We start from the raw sequence: 13,321 nt of genomic DNA, 5'->3' as shown, positions 1-13,321 counted from the left end.
CAGTAAAGGGGGGAGGCTGTGCCAGGAAGAGCTCTCGTCTGCCTTGAACTGCGCCGCCAGAATGCATGTAGCTGCCAGTTGTTTCCCGATGCTGGGGAAGAGTCAGACCTATCTTGGGATTGGGGAGTGCTGTGGCAATATGCCCTGGGGAGGTGTGGCCGTCTGTCCTGCTATATCTGCCCGAACAGGCTGGGGCCCAAACTGCGAACCCCGGTAACTCAGGGCTGCTCCCTCTCTATCCAGGTATCTTCCGTCTTCCTTGGCCTCGAGTCCCAGCACCGTGAAGGGGGGAAGGCCTCTGCATCTCGGGCGTGTTAGGTACGCTATCCCAGCCATCGCGCGCCTCGTGGCCTGCAGACAGGGTCCAGGAGCTCAGAGGGAGAAGCGGAGCCTGCGGGCTCAGAAATGGTGGGATGCCGCAGCTGGGAGGTGTCTCATTGGCCTTAAACCGTGCCGCCGGAATGCATGCGACTGCTGGTTGTTTCCCGATGTTGGAGAAGTACCAGACCCCGGCCTATGATGGCGGAGTGAAGATGCGGACTGCCGCCCCGCAACCGCCGCCAGTGTGTTCCAGCCTTCCGCCACGCACCTCGAGTCCCCGCACCATGCGGGGGGAGGTCACCGTGTTCGGGTGCGAGCGAATGGAGGGTGAAGCACCTCGTGCAGGGGGGTGGTAAGGGGCCTATAGGCCAAGATCACAATACTGCTGCTGCTTCGGGTGGATCCCATGAGTGATCACTGTTTCCTCCCGGGACGTCGCTGTCCCTAAGCCCCGCTCTCACCTGCTGTATCCAGAGCTGCAGGGGTGCTCGGAGGGGTCTTTTTTGCCGCGTTCCTGCTGGCTGCGCCAGGAAAAGCCAGGGACCTCGTGCCGGGTCTTGTGATCCCCCCTTCTCCACCGCGGGCTCTCAGTGCTGGGCGGGCACCGCCATGTTGGCCTCGTTGGTAGTCGCCTGGGAGGCTGTTTGCAGCACATGCATCGCTGCTCGGTCCCCAATCCAGATGTTAGCTTGAGCCCAGGAGAGGGTCCTCGGCTCCGGTGCAGGTTTCAGTGGGGTTGGAAGGGGTTACGGCACGGATTATCTTGGATTGCGCGGTCCGCCGGACGGAGCACTAGAAAGGTACGTCCGCCATCTATACGGCTAGGCCACGCCCCAACTGTTCATCTCGGTTATCTGTGAAATCGAATTAAAAATTGATAAAGAAGCTGTGATAGCTAAAGAACAAGAGGATGCTGTTGCATGGATGGCAGATATCGAAGAGTGTTGTGATGGTGCATTTACTTCAGAGGATTGGAGGAAAGAAATGGAGTGCAATCTGGTGTTGAAGGAAGTAATTTGTATGATTGTGAAAGGAGAGAGGAGAGAAAAGGCATGGTTTGTTGTAGATTCAGCCCTTTCATAGAGTTTATGGAAACATTTACTTTGTATACTCAGGATGTTGTAATGAGAAATTAAGTTTGTCCCTCCTCTAGAGTGGAGAAAAATGATAATTCGTATAGCACATGAAGGACACCTTGGACAAACGTTAACCAGGAGAGTGAAAGAAATTTTGGTTGGCCTGGAATGGATGATGAGATTACAAGTTGGGTAGAAAATTGATTAGGCTGCTAGGAGAGTGAAAAGAGACTTAAGACTGGTGTGATGGCAATATTCAGTCACATCGAGGATCCTAGAAAACCCTGGAGCAGTGTTTGCATGGATTTTATTGGGCCATTGTAGGGTGTGGGAAGTGAACTGAGACATGTCCTAGTTATGGTGGATGTATATTCAAAATGGTTGATTTTCAAATTTTTGAGGGAGGTGATGACAGAGAGTACCATATCTGTGCTGGAAGGGGTGTGTAGGAAGAAGGGTTTCCCTCTTTTACTCATTACTGATAATGGCACACAACTTACTAAGCTACTTACCACGCTACTCCGGAACCCATAAAGGATTAGTGTTGAATTAGTAAAGTGAAATATGAAAGTAATTTGAGTGGTGGGTATTAGTCAGTTATTTGGATTTGAGAAGGGTAGCAGACGGATAGGAGAGGGGAAAAGGTTTGAATTTACATAGCGCTTGTTACCCCCAAGGGTGTGTTGAATCGCTTTTTTGGCGAGTAGGAAGTCACTATCCATTACGACAGAAGAAGACTTAACATGTCATTGCAGAAATCTGTCACTTTTCATGCCATCCCAAGGCAGCCCACACTAAGCCAGATATTGGTGGAACAGATGAGCAAGAAGTGAAATCAAACGTTAAAGGAAAAATGTATCCAAGGAATTCAGCTCATATAATTAATATGATCAAACTTCCTCCTCGTTGGGGTTCATATGGTCTACAGCATCAGCCCTGCACCAACAGAAGCAACATCATCTACCAAACTTCATGGCTCACTGGTGTCAAATAGAGTAATTCTTGTGTCATCAGAGCTTAGTAGATAAACTATTAGAATATCATCCAAGGGTTTGCTTCAATGAAAAAAGATCTTATTAACCACCATAAAAAAAGTGTTTCTGGCAAAAAGAATATGTTCAGGGTGTGAACACAAAATGGTCAGAGGTCAAACAAACAACTCCTTAGAATGAGGAGTTTTTGTATCCACACACCTAATCTATGAATGTCTTGTGCCATAAACTCTTGGCTAACAAGTAGTGATTAATTTGTAAAAGAATAAGTGGCAGGCACAAAGTTTTGCTCAGAAGCTAGCGACTGGTGCTACTGAATGGTGGGCCCAACCTACAACCACTGGCTTAAATTAGGTACTATTAATAGGTGAGTGAATGAGGACTGTCAATATTTACCATAGAGTGTGCAAACTAGTATGTGATCTCAAGCTACAAAGCATGCCTTAAAGTGAGTATCAAGGCCCTTCTGTGCAGCCCTTCTAGCATTAGGCTCGCTTTACCTCACACTAGGAAGGTGAAACCTTTCGTTTTGATTCTTTGAAATGTAAATTGGAGTTGAGAGAAACAGTCAACCCATGTCAAGACGATGTTTAGCTAAGAGAGGAAACCAGTGACCGGTGAATAATGTCAAATGATAGCAACCAAAGGTCTAGTCATAGAAAAAGGACTTGCAGAATTTTTTGTATTACTAAAATCTAGAGCTCAGACCTTCAGCTGAGTGATCTATGAAGAGCACAGTGGAAAACTGAAAAGACAGCTTGATGGCCAGCTTGATGGCATCATCTGTAGTGGTTTCGCTGCAGTCTTCAACAGTTTGTAAATAAATAAACGGTTAACCCGTTAATGAGTTGGTGGGATTAACTTAAAACAAAGGCAGTTCTTCCCCCACAACTTAAATTTATGGTTATACATTTGCTGTAATTGAATGACACTGAATACATTGTTTACAAGGATGCATTTACCGAGTTTGTTGAATTCAGAAGGTGCATTTTAAGTCATTTTTCTCACCCGCTAGAATGTGTCTATCTTTAGAGACAAAAAAACAGGCCTTCTAAAGTAAAATCACAGGAAACGAAGGTCACCACTATTAGATGAGGAAATGTTCCTATCTTCCAACTACACCCCTCTGGATAAGGAGATAATCCTCATAAACCATCGACAAAACTAATCAAGTTCCTGAAAACCTACCCTATCAGCACAAGCTTCTCATTTAAAACTGACTTCAGTCTTGGCTCATCTAGGAGTAGGGTACTCACTGCAAAAGTTTAATAAACGATCAGATACTTAGGACTTTTAATGAATGACACACAATTATTTACTGAATGCTAACACTTTTAGGTTATATTTCCATACTCACCGTCCATGAGTAACCAATGACCAGTTAATACCCAAATTAACACAAGCATAACAGAGAGAGAGAAGGAGAGCCGTTTAGCAACAGTGAAACAACCACAGCACCCAAAGGAAATCTAGTACTGAAAATGGACTTACGGAAATGTCTCCGTTTGAGAGTATGAGGGGAAGGAAACCAGGCACTAAGTTCCTTCCTGCGTGGTTGTACATACGTGAGAAGGTGGAAAAGGTTGATTTTGGTGTTATGAATGTAAAGAAGAGAAACATTGAAGTAGGAGATTAGGTGAAAATCAGAAAAGGAAGGGTGAGTGCAGGTTTATCCAAGTTCTGTGGCCCTTTTAAAGTGAGGACAGTGTATGATTGGTACGTTGTACTCGAGAATGTAGACAAGTGGACTAGACGCAGAGTAGCTCTGTATTAGAAGGTAGGTCAAAGTGTGCATGCTACTCATCTATAGGGGCATCAGAGGGTTCATGATGATGAACGGTGACAAACTTGTTGAAACTAATAGTGGAAGGCGTGACAGAGAGAACATGGATGAAAGTGGTGATGGTCATGGTGGCTTGAGGGCTGGCAATGACAGTATAAGTAGGGTAAAAAGACGTTGCAGACCACCAGTGTATTAGGAAGATTATGTACAAGGGTGAGGGTGTCCCTTTACCTTTTGTTGGTTAACATTATGCAGTATAGTATAGTTATCGTTTTACTTTATTGTAATTTTCTGTTTCATTTTCATTTCTGATATATTATATGGATGGTGAAAGGGGTGGGGGTGTTATGCGTTTAAGGCATCTCTGTGTATTGTCAGTGTTCGGAATTCCGTCATTTGTTCTCCCCAGTGAGGATTCCATTCTTGACTGCTGATTGTTGACTGGCAGGAGGGAACCACGCTAAGGCAGGCTGCTCATCAATAAAGCATCTACAGACATTATCTTGTTGCCGTCACGGAGTTTACCGCAGGTGCCTCCTCAGAGGTCACCAGGGGGTGACCAGAGGGTGATTCCTCAGCACCTACCAGGCAAGCTGCCCAGCTCACTCACGACACACATAAAGACATGGTCAAAACTTAGAGCACATTCAGGTGCATGGTGTGGTTCCCCGGGTCAATGAAATGGTAGAGTGCCCAATGTGCCAAGCGTCAGACTTCCCAGAACCACTAACATCCATCAACACAAAGGACATGCCTTCAACCCCTTAGGTGATGGTCAGGGCGAACAATAGAAATCTGCCAGAGAAGCACCACCTTCTGTTAGTGATTAATGACTATTCCAAATACCCCAAGACTGAATTGGTAAATAGACTTGTAGAAAACAAGGGTCAACTGGATGGATGGATGGCAAAAAAAACCCTAGGTCAGGGAAAAACACAGTGAAGGTATCAACCTAGGCAGTAATAAGGAGCTTGCCCACGTAATAGTGGTAGGACAAGGACAACCCACTTCCAGTTAAAGGCAATTTTTATTAAACACAAGTCAAAAAGAACATAATTACAATTATAAAGTCAAAAAGCATGTGGACCATGCATTTGTAGTACAACAAATTCCAAATTAGAATTGAAAAATTATAGAGCAAATTATTTAAAAATAAATTACATAAAATAACAATAATTCATAAAAACACATATAAACTCTCTATAAAAACATATAATGAGTGTTTTGTCGTGGGCTAGCTCCTTATTACTGGGCAAGCTCCTTATTACTGCCTAGGTTGATACCTTCACTGTGAATTGGTAAATAGCACATTTGCTGATAAGCTGATCCCAAAATAAAACAAATTAATGGTCACTCATGGCATCATCCAAGAGCTAAGAACAGACAATGGTTCTCATCTCCCAGAGCAGAAAGTCGTTGGCTATATCTCACAGATGTTCTAGACTGCTAATATTATGTGTTCTTTATATTTTGAGAGGAATGTAATGTTGCACATGCACAGCATTCGGAGGAGCACGTGGTTTAGTCAAGATAATATACAGCATGCAAGATTGATAATTGTTTGCCCTACAAATGTAGTCATAGAAGTTAATAAAAAGACGTGGGGGGCTCGTGTGTGTCGTCTTTGGGGCAAGATACACACCACAGTACCGTGCCCTGTATCATCCACATGACATGCCACTTTCTCGACACCACTCCGCCATCTCTCGTGTGACCCCTTAAGCCAACATTTAGCCAATAAACAACCATTTGCATGCTGTAAATCCAAAACCCATATTTTCAGTAAAAACACCGAAACTACAGCTTCCAGAATTCATGCCCAACGCATTCGCCCTAGTGTGGTATATTACTTGTACAAAGCTGCTAGTGAGAATTAATTCCAGTCATGGACCTTCGTTTAACAGCGAAAAGCATTCTTGGAGTTGCAGTCTTGCCTGTTTTAAATTAATCCGATTAGACTGACATAATAGGAAAAATGATTTGTAAATGGAAAGTCCATGACAGAAATATATGGTCACTGATGACATGGAAAAATGATCATTCCTACTAGGAGGTTATGTCGGCTGCGAATAAATTACGCGCATCTTTAAATCTCCTTAATGTCTACGTGCCCGCCGATTGGCTACAATTACCGATCATATTATGAATGTGTGAAACTAATGAGTATGTCCACGGACCGACAACAAAGCCCATTATTGTAACCTACAAAACCTTGATCTATGCATACTTATATGCATTTCCACCATTTGCTGTTTGTATGCTTATTTCAACGACTAATGCAGGCGGTAGGTTTCCACCTCCTAGCAATATTCCTAAATACATTTTCTTTTTCAGGTGTAATAATTTCAAAGTATTACTATGGGATTACACATTGTGTGTAGGTACACTTACAGTTCTAGGTGTGCGAGCCTCGAAGGCATTCCATCATTTGTAAACACTTTGCGGGCGTGTCTCCCCCCACACGTGTCGTGTGCTCTAAGCTTAGACACTGCCCAGCCCCAGACTATGGTTTCCCGGGCTGTCTCGTGGCTGCTAGGTACCTTTTGACCCAACCCCACCGGCTCAGGTGCTCGCGGGAGTTGTAGTGTGGCGCGAGCCGCTCCCGCTCGCGGCCGGCTGCAGCTGCGCGCGCGCGGATTGGCTGCTAAAGTTTCACCCCGGAAGGCGCAGGTAATAACACAGAGAGTCCCAGAGGGAAGGGAAGGGCTGAGCTGGAAGAAAACTGCCTCAGGCTGTCAGGAATAGAAAAGCGACGGAGATCTGCAGTTCCTCTCTCGATCCCCTGCAACCCACCGGAACTGCCCTGCAATCCGGGATCAGCTTTCCAAAACCCGCTGCAGTTTTTCCCTAGATCCCTCCGAGCCCGCCCTGCCCACAGCACCCGGGCGGCTCTGCTGCAGCACACCGGAGCGGCACTGGGATTCACTCCTGCTTCCCTGGAACTGCGGTTTACCTCTTCAGCACCGGGCTCTGCCTCCCCAGGAACCAATGCGATCTGCTCAGGCGAGGACCCTGCCGCACCTGTCCTGCCCTCCAAGACCTGCGCTGGTTCGCCCTTATATACTCTCCCCAGGACTCCGTTGGACTCACTCAGTCCTTCTCCCCGGAGTCCTGGCCGACCGACTCAACCAGGACTCACAGCCTGGAAATATTTGTTTTGGAGGCTCCCTGTGATCTGCCATTTCTTAACCCTAGACCCCCTGCTGTTTCCAGAACACCCCCCCTCTTCCAACGGACTTACATTTGCCAAATACCCGTTCCTTCTCATTGCACATCCTTGCTCCCATGCCCCCGGGATTCCTTCCACCAACGAATCCACCCTCCTGTTATCCTTGGACCCGCCTTCCCACTGACTCCACCATTACCACTTAGTAGTGTTTCTCCCAAAACTGTTCTTTTTGGCTTCCTCTGACTCTATCCTCTGCATTTCCCCAGGACCTTTTTCCCGGCTCTTCCCTAGGATTGCCCCCACCGCGTTGCCAAGACCTTCCCCGCTCTACTGACTGTTCCTTTCTTCTCCAGCGACTCACTCTAGACATTTCTGAGGAATCCTGTCCCCCAACTTGCTGTTCCATAGTCTGTCCCACCCTTTTGTATTCTTTCCTCACCCAAGCTCTAACCTCTGCTCTGTTGACCTTTACCCCTCTTTTCCAGGAGTCACCCCACCCTCCCAGCTATTCCCCAGGAGACTTTAGCCCAGAACCATTACCCCCCCCCCCCCCATCTCCTCCTATCCAGTGTCTCAGGCCCTGGAGTAAACCCCTCTCAACAGTGGCAGCATGACTGAAGTCAGCCAGGAGATGCTGTTGCGCTTCCTGTTGCAGGCTGGAGGAAAAGTGAAGAACTCTGAGCTCCTGAGTAGGTTCAAACCCCTTCTGGACTCCCCAGACCCCAGCCAAAAAGCTACCACGCGGCAACACTTCAAGCGCCATGTGAACAGCCTGGCGGTGGTGAAGGATGAGGGTGGAACCAAGTATGTAGTACTCAAGAAGAAGTACCTGCAGCAAATCGAGGCTCGGGCAGGGGAAGGGGTGGGAAGCCTGGACACTGCTCCACTGACCCCTCTTACCACCAGCAGTAAAGAAGGCCCTCCTAGCAAGAAAACTGATGTTATCCCACACCCCAGCAGCTCCAGGGAGGACACCTCGGCCAAGGGCGAAGAAGGCGATCTCCCACTCATGAGTAGGCAAGAGGCAACCAGGAGACCCAGAGAGAGGACTAGGAGCCAAGGAGAGAGCTTCCGAAACAGCTGCTCTGCAGAGGAACCCAGTACAACTCTTGCAGAAGAGGAATCCCAGACCTGGAGCCTAGGAGAGGGGCCCAGGAGATCAAGAGACGATGGCAGCCACCCAAAAGTGGTACCAGGCACTGAAACCCAAGATCTAGAAAACAGAGAAACACCACAGAGGCGCACGGATCCGCAGGCTGTGCACAGCGTCTCTCTGGAGAGGTGCATTAGTCCCCAGGAGGGATCCGCTGCAGGTGGTTACAGAATGCCAGTTGCACCCGCTCCAGCAGGAAGTGTCCGGAATGCCAATATGAATCTCGGTGGGGAGCGGAGACTCTCTCTCGGAGCTCTGGATGACTACCAATCTTCACATAGCTACATTTCCCCAAAGTCTGACCCACCGCCCAGGAGACGATCCATGGACCTGCTGGAACAAGCAATTGGCCGAGCCAGACTAATGCCAGCCCGGGCTCCTGCAGAGGAGCATGAGGAGGCAATGCAAGAACCTCCGCCCAGTGATCCTTCATTGGTACAGAATAGGGAGCAAAGTGGAGACCCTGAGGACACTGAGCAGAAGAGAGAATCTGTCTTCACCCTGGTGGCCAGGATAGACCAGGCAGAGCCTGCAAGCAATCCTCAGATCTTGAGTAATGCAGAGGCAAAGAAAGGGCAACCCAAAGAGCCTGCTCAGAAACCTTACATGTTGCCCCTTCGGTGTCCTCCGCCACAAATAAGAGTCACACAGGAAGACAAACAGCAAGATGTCAGCACAGACCAGGAAAGGACCTTTCTTCAAAACAAGGAACATTTTGCATCAACCCAGGCCGCTGACATGGCTCTGCCTAAATCTCCTTACGTGAAAAGAAGACAACACGATGAAGTTGGGGCCAGATCCCCACACCTCAAAAGGGGGTCCAGAGCAATAAAGGCGAACGAGGAAAGCAAGTTCTCAAATACTGTTCCGCTGGATACTGCAGAGCACGACTGGCTGGTGAAAACCACTGCTGGCCGCTGGTCCCATCACCTCTATGGGCTTTTGCTGAACGATTCTGAGCTATTCGAGAAGAAAGACTTCATGTCCGGGTTCACCGCACTCCACTGGGCAGCAAAGAGCGGCAATTCGGAAATGCTAACAACGTTGATTGAAATTGCCAAAAAGGCAGGTTTGAAAGTAGACGTCAACATGAGATCCTTTGGTGGTTACACACCTCTACATGTGGCCGCCATACATGGGCGTGAAGAAGTCATCCTCAAGCTAGTCAGGAACTATGGCGCCAAGATTCACCTCCGGGACTGGAGTGGGAAAAAGGCTTATCAGTACCTGCAAAAAAACACCCCTCTTGCATTACGGTACGTTTTGGAGGACCCAAGCGTGTTCATCACTGGTCAGGGTGCTCCCATCAAGAAGAACTCAAAGGTTGCCTCTTCTATCCTGGGGTCTACCAGCGCCTTCCTCGGAGCCTTGTCTGAAGACATCCCTTTCCATGACCTCGCTAAGGGCCTCAAGAAACCGCCATCTTTGAATAAACTGCTTTTCAATGCCCCTGCAGGGCCAAAGAAGAAGCCCAAAACCAGGGGATCCTTTGCGTCCTTTTCCTCCCTTCATGAAGAAGGAGAAGAAGAGGTGGACAGCTTTGTAGGGAAGCGCAGGCCCAAATCAGAATTTTACAGCCAGTAGTGTGTGTGCGCTCTGCAGAGGCCTGTTTATTGTCTAGCAATAATTGAACACTTTCTGGGGCACCCCGCTACCTTCTTCGAAAACTGTACAAAGCTCTATTGAACTTCGCCTTAAATTTCTGTTTGGGGCTATAAATAGCTGTTAAATTTGCCTGTACATCTGGGGATGCAAATGAGGAGTGTACTATCAGTAACATGGGGATTGACAAACTAATGGTATCTTCCAATCTATGAAATGTGTTTGAAATTGGTGATTCTTGTTAATTAAGACCATCTTTAGTTTGTAGGTTTCGTTTGGGTGGAAGTCTTAAAGCAGCACATGCGGTTCATGTGCGGCGAACTGTTTGCACATATTCAATGGACAGTTTTTCACCCAGTTGTTGTTGGGCACTTACAAAACAGTGGTCTCCAGTCGGATTCACGTTTATTAAAGGAGAGCGTGGCTTGGAGCTGTCTGAAACTGCCTTACCTTTTGTGCTTTTTGTTTTCTAATGTAAGAAGTTAATACGGTGTTCTGATGTGTGGGTAGTGCAAAATGTTTTGTTGTCTAGGTTTTTTTCCCATCAAATCACATTTCTGTTCGCGGGAGGGAAGTGTTTGTAGCAGGTTTAAGGGAAATTCTGGGGCTCAGAAAAGGCACACGACCTACCTACCTTTTGTATCAGCTTTCAGACGACTTGAAAACATGTAATCTGAATGTGTCCTTACTTTACTACCCCCAGAGCCCCCCAACGTTATTTTTATGTTTATGTTTAGATTGTAGATGGGTTTGAACCAAACCAGCCTTTCAAAATTCCCATGTGTGGGCATTTTCTTGCCCTACTTGTAGGGCAATATATACAGAAACGTGCAAGAAACTGGTATGAATTAAAAGGCCTGGCGTCCTCTGTCCTGGCGTTCTTAAGTGTACACTGCACAGGTAGAATACGATGTGCTTCCCTGTGTTCTCACCGCAGCACGAGCCTCGCGTGCAAACAGGCGGTCACAGGAAGAAGACATACTACTCTGTAAGGTCTCCTGACTCCTTTTAATAGAAGTTAGTTTCCCCCAACCCTGGTGTCCGGTGTTCCTGCTAAAATATTTTTTCTTAAAGTGCCTAGTAGGTTCATGTGGATGAACCAAAACTCGGGGATACATGTAACATGGTATGAAAAATGCATCGTAATATTCTGTCAATGCAAGTAGGAGGGCGGAGGCTCCATTTTAATTTTACTTCAAAGAACCGCCACAACGGATTTGGCTTGTTCACTTTAAAGTTGAGGCGCTGTTGTCCTTATCGTAAGATAATTAAATAATCCTCTACAAATTCCTGAATTAAAAATCGATTTCGTAACATTTCTTAATCATGACAATTTAACATGAACTAATCATGCTGCACGTACACTTTTATGATGATATATTTATAATAAACATATTTAAAGTGTCTGCGCACACTTTTTTAAAAACTTTGTAATGACTATATTTAAATCCTGAGAACTGCAGCCTGGGTATACTTGTAAAAACGCTGACCTGCTGCGTATTTACATATTTCTTCGGTAACAAGTCCGTGCGTGCACTCCCTTGAGGCACGTGTGCAGTATCAATGCCAAACCCCTTTGTTATTTTGCCAATAAGCACCAGAACGTAACATATATATTTGAACTGTAATTGGAACGGAAAATAGATAGGCTCGGTATTTTTGCGCAACTAGACCGCGCCACCGCACCCTATCACTCCGAGGCACTTCTTGTCACTGAGCGGGCAACGCCCTCTGCTGTCAGGGCGACATTCTTCAATAATTGTTCATCGTTGACAGCGGGGCGGGGGTGGCATGACGAGGCACGTGGTGTTCTACAAGTGAACTGAACGTGCAGTGCATACGCCGAGTTTGCAGAACGGATGGATACACATAGCCATTTTTTGCACTCAAGTCTCTACTGTTCTGTGGAACCGTTGCCAGTGGCTACATTCAAATTCCATTGTCACTTCCATGCTAAATTCATTTTTTTGTTTTATCTTTTCAAACTGTGTAAACTTTAGACTTTTTAAATCGGCGTTTGTGTAGAACATAGCTTGGGAAATGGTTTATGTTTTTAAGTTAAAAGGGAAGGGGATTTCTTAGACGGACAATTGATATTTGAGTATAGTGTTTAAAAATAGCTCGAAGCAATAATGCTAAACCCCCAAGGTGATTGAAAGGCATGGTTTGTTTTTATTGATTGTTTCGCTATTTTTGCAAACTCCTTCAGACAGCAACCTTTATCTGTTGCTGACCGCATTGTAAACAGTACAACATAGTGAGCTTTGTGTCAGCCATTGCTCATAATTAGACGGCTTTCTTGTCACTCAGTTTGCTTTGCATTATTAGATGGCTTTCCTCACTATTCTGTGTTTGTCCCACCCATGGGGCATAGATTGTTGTCCTTTGCTTTTCATTGCACAGGGCGTGTCTCCACTGCTCATGTCAGAACTTTTCTTTTTGACATTTTTAATTTATTTTCAGTTAATGCTCAGTGGGAGTGATGTCTTATCCTTTTCCCTTGGTTCCCTCTCATGCTAGGGTGGTAGCTTCCATTGGTTTTGGCAGTGCCAGTTGCTTATAAAATCTACTGGCATTTCCGAAGTTAGTAGTGGCCACCGACCATGTTAAAGTTATAGATTTTTTTCCCCCTATCCTATCAAGATGCCATTTACTTTCTCGCAGTGCGTCATGCAACATGGCAGTCATCTTTAAAGTACTGAAAACATATTTTTTTATACTTTGAAAATGGCCACCACATTCCATGGAGCTGTTTTGACTCGACACTTGTTGCATCACACAAAGAAACAGCCATCTTGAAAGTATAGAAAACATTGTTTTCTATACTTTTAACACGGTGGTCGTCACTATTGGCTTTGCCAGAGCATTTTTAAAGTCTCAGGCATTGGCAAAGCATGCAGCATTTTCTCCACTCTATTGGCACAGCGAGACAGTTTGGCTTTGCCACTGCTTGTTATTTATAGCAACTTCAACTATTGATTTTTATATGCCAGTATACACATGTATCCATAGGTTTGAGGCCTTATTATGTTTTAAGGTGGTGAAATGCTTCTTTTGAGTTTTAAATACTCAGAATGTCTACCCAAGCTTCTTAAAAGAAAATGCATCGGTCTCTTTTAGGAAAGTTGCCTGTCAGTATGCCTAAAGCCCTCTGGGGACTGTGAACGTGTAGAGCTCTCTGCAGGAAAATATGCAGTTGTGATAATGTATATTGCAGTGTGTCCC

General features: G+C 46.0%; 1 protein-coding gene across 1 annotated transcript; it reads left to right on the top strand.

Annotated features, from left to right (window-relative positions):
• The first annotated feature begins 6,830 nt into the window (after positions 1-6,830).
• Positions 6,831-11,501, top strand: SOWAHA (sosondowah ankyrin repeat domain family member A). The gene has a single exon (XM_078653088.1). The coding sequence runs from the start codon at positions 7,952-7,954 to the stop codon at positions 10,076-10,078; it is 2,127 nt and encodes a 708-aa protein (XP_078509214.1). The 5' UTR covers positions 6,831-7,951; the 3' UTR covers positions 10,079-11,501.
• The last annotated feature ends 1,820 nt before the right edge of the window (positions 11,502-13,321 follow it).

Source organism: Lissotriton helveticus, chromosome 7 (genome assembly GCF_964261635.1).
Source record: "Lissotriton helveticus chromosome 7, aLisHel1.1, whole genome shotgun sequence".
Classification (NCBI taxonomy): Eukaryota; Metazoa; Chordata; class Amphibia; order Caudata; family Salamandridae; genus Lissotriton; species Lissotriton helveticus.
This window is presented reverse-complemented; position numbering and strand designations above follow the sequence as displayed.

Excerpts from the sequence above, each read along its gene's own strand:
- SOWAHA (XM_078653088.1), top strand. The coding sequence starts at position 7,952 with ATGACTGAAGTCAGCCAGGAGATGCTGTTGCGCTTCCTGTTGCAGGCT.